We start from the raw sequence: 1,856 nt of genomic DNA, 5'->3' as shown, positions 1-1,856 counted from the left end.
CCTGACTTAAAAAACAACTATGAATGACATTTTGGGAGAAATTCATACATGCCTGGATATTAGATATTAGTGTCAGAGAATTGTTCATTTAGGGGCCAAATAACAGTACTGTGGTTACAGGCTTATTCTTAGGAGACACAGGATGAAGTACCGAGAAGTGAAGGGTCATGTGTCTGCAGCTTACTTTCAAGTATATTTATATTCTACACACACATAAATAGAACCAAAGCTGCAACATGTTAACAACTGTTAAATCTAGGTGGTGGGTATACAAAAGTGTTCACTACAATATTCTTTCAATTTTTTGGCACACTTGCAACTTTTCCCAATCAAACCATTGGCAGAAATTTAAAAAATGAACCAAACCTCATTGACCCAGCCTGTATAGGCACTCACTACCACCCCTACCCCAAACCCGGAGTGACCCCCACTGAGATGAAAGACTCTCAGGCATGCTGGGAAATGAATATAAATTAAGGGTTTATTACAAAATGCAAAATGTTAGTTTCTTATTGTCAGTGGTTCAAGAAAACAAGGCCATGAGCCCTGCGTGGGGCTGGGAGCAAAAATTCAGGCTCAGGAGCGGGCTGATAGGCACTGGTTCACAACCTCCAGCAGGTGGGTGTTCTCTAGGGCGGCTGCCACCCGCTCTTTATCCGCAAGCTGCTTGTTCACTGGGTGGAAAGAAGAGAGTGGTGAAATATATTTATACCCCCACCAACAAAGCCCTCCTGTCGCCGCCTTCCCAGGATCCCAAACCTTGGTCAGGCTACCCCAACCACCTGAGCCCACACCTACCCCACCTTCTTGTGACCCCTTCCCACCTGGCCACTCATGTGTGCTTCCTATACTATAAAGCCTGACAACCCTGGTCCTGTGTACTTAGGAGAGGGAGAGGGCAGGAGTGGGAGAACATGGTAAACACAGGACACTCAAGTCAGGCCAGCTTAGGTCTAGGCTGCCACCTCCACTGGGGAGTCACCCACCTAGTGCCAAACCCCCAACCGTCCCCCTAATCTTGCCCTACAGACCACCATGGCAAGCGGGGAGACTCCGGGCTAATGCCTCAACACCAGCCCATACTTACCTGCATGCTCCGAGGCATGGGTCCCTGGTGTAATGTGCACGTCCAGCTGGGAGGGAGATAGGTGGGGCCTGAGCACTCACACACCTGGCTACCCCCTTTTCCCCTCTCCCCATTCACCACCTCCATTTGATCCTTCTTCCTAATCATGCCTCTGGACTCCGGCCCTTCCATTACACCCCAAACCCACTCACAGCCATTCCATCTCTACCCAAAGGACTGGCCAATTGCTACTGACTTAAAGGCCCACCTGCGCCCCATCCCTGCTCCAAACTTACCTACAGCTCCCTACTGCCCTTCCTGCCACACTCCTCACTACTTTTCTGCACTTTCCAGCTTGGGTCTTTATTCTTGTCCCATCCAACTGGAAAGCCTCCTCCCAGTTTCATCTCTGCTAGCTGGGATCCTTCCAGATCTCACTCTGATGTTCAAGTTCATGCTCTCCATGTCCTCCTCAGTAGCAGACACTCATGCCTGCTCCACCCCCAGGGCTCAGTTCCACCTTACCTTGAAACGCTGGGGAAGGGATCGCAGAAGCTTGACTTTGATGGACAGGCCAATAAGTGTGGCCATACTGCAGTGCGGAATGGTGGGTGTGAAGGCCACGGCCACTGTGCTTTCGGGGTCGCTCACCTGGTTGGAGAGGTGGGATGTTAGGAGGTGGGATGTTAGCAGTCATGGCCCGTCCAGCCCATTGACCCTCTTCTTAGTTTGTTGCTTCAGGGAAGTCATCTAATCAGTATGCGTCTCAGTCTCTTCATCCATAAAATGG

General features: G+C 50.3%; 1 protein-coding gene across 1 annotated transcript in view; it reads right to left on the bottom strand.

Annotated features, from left to right (window-relative positions):
- Positions 1-463: 463 nt before the first annotated feature.
- Positions 464-1,856, bottom strand: part of CIAO2B (cytosolic iron-sulfur assembly component 2B) — a 2,113-nt gene continuing 720 nt past the window's right edge. The window contains exons 3-5 of the mRNA XM_024732586.1: positions 1,592-1,717; positions 1,088-1,133; positions 464-674 (exon numbers count right to left, since the gene is read on the bottom strand). Coding sequence (XP_024588354.1) covers positions 577-674; positions 1,088-1,133; positions 1,592-1,717 — 270 coding nt within the window. The 3' untranslated portion in view covers positions 464-576. The remainder of the gene's footprint in view (positions 675-1,087; positions 1,134-1,591; positions 1,718-1,856) is intronic.

This window comes from Neophocaena asiaeorientalis, unplaced genomic scaffold, assembly GCF_003031525.2.
Source record: "Neophocaena asiaeorientalis asiaeorientalis breed wild unplaced genomic scaffold, Neophocaena_asiaeorientalis_V1.1 scaffold90, whole genome shotgun sequence".
In the NCBI taxonomy this organism is placed as follows: Eukaryota; Metazoa; Chordata; class Mammalia; order Artiodactyla; family Phocoenidae; genus Neophocaena; species Neophocaena asiaeorientalis.
The sequence above is the reverse complement of the archived record's forward strand: the minus strand, read 5'-3'. Positions and strand labels throughout refer to the sequence as shown.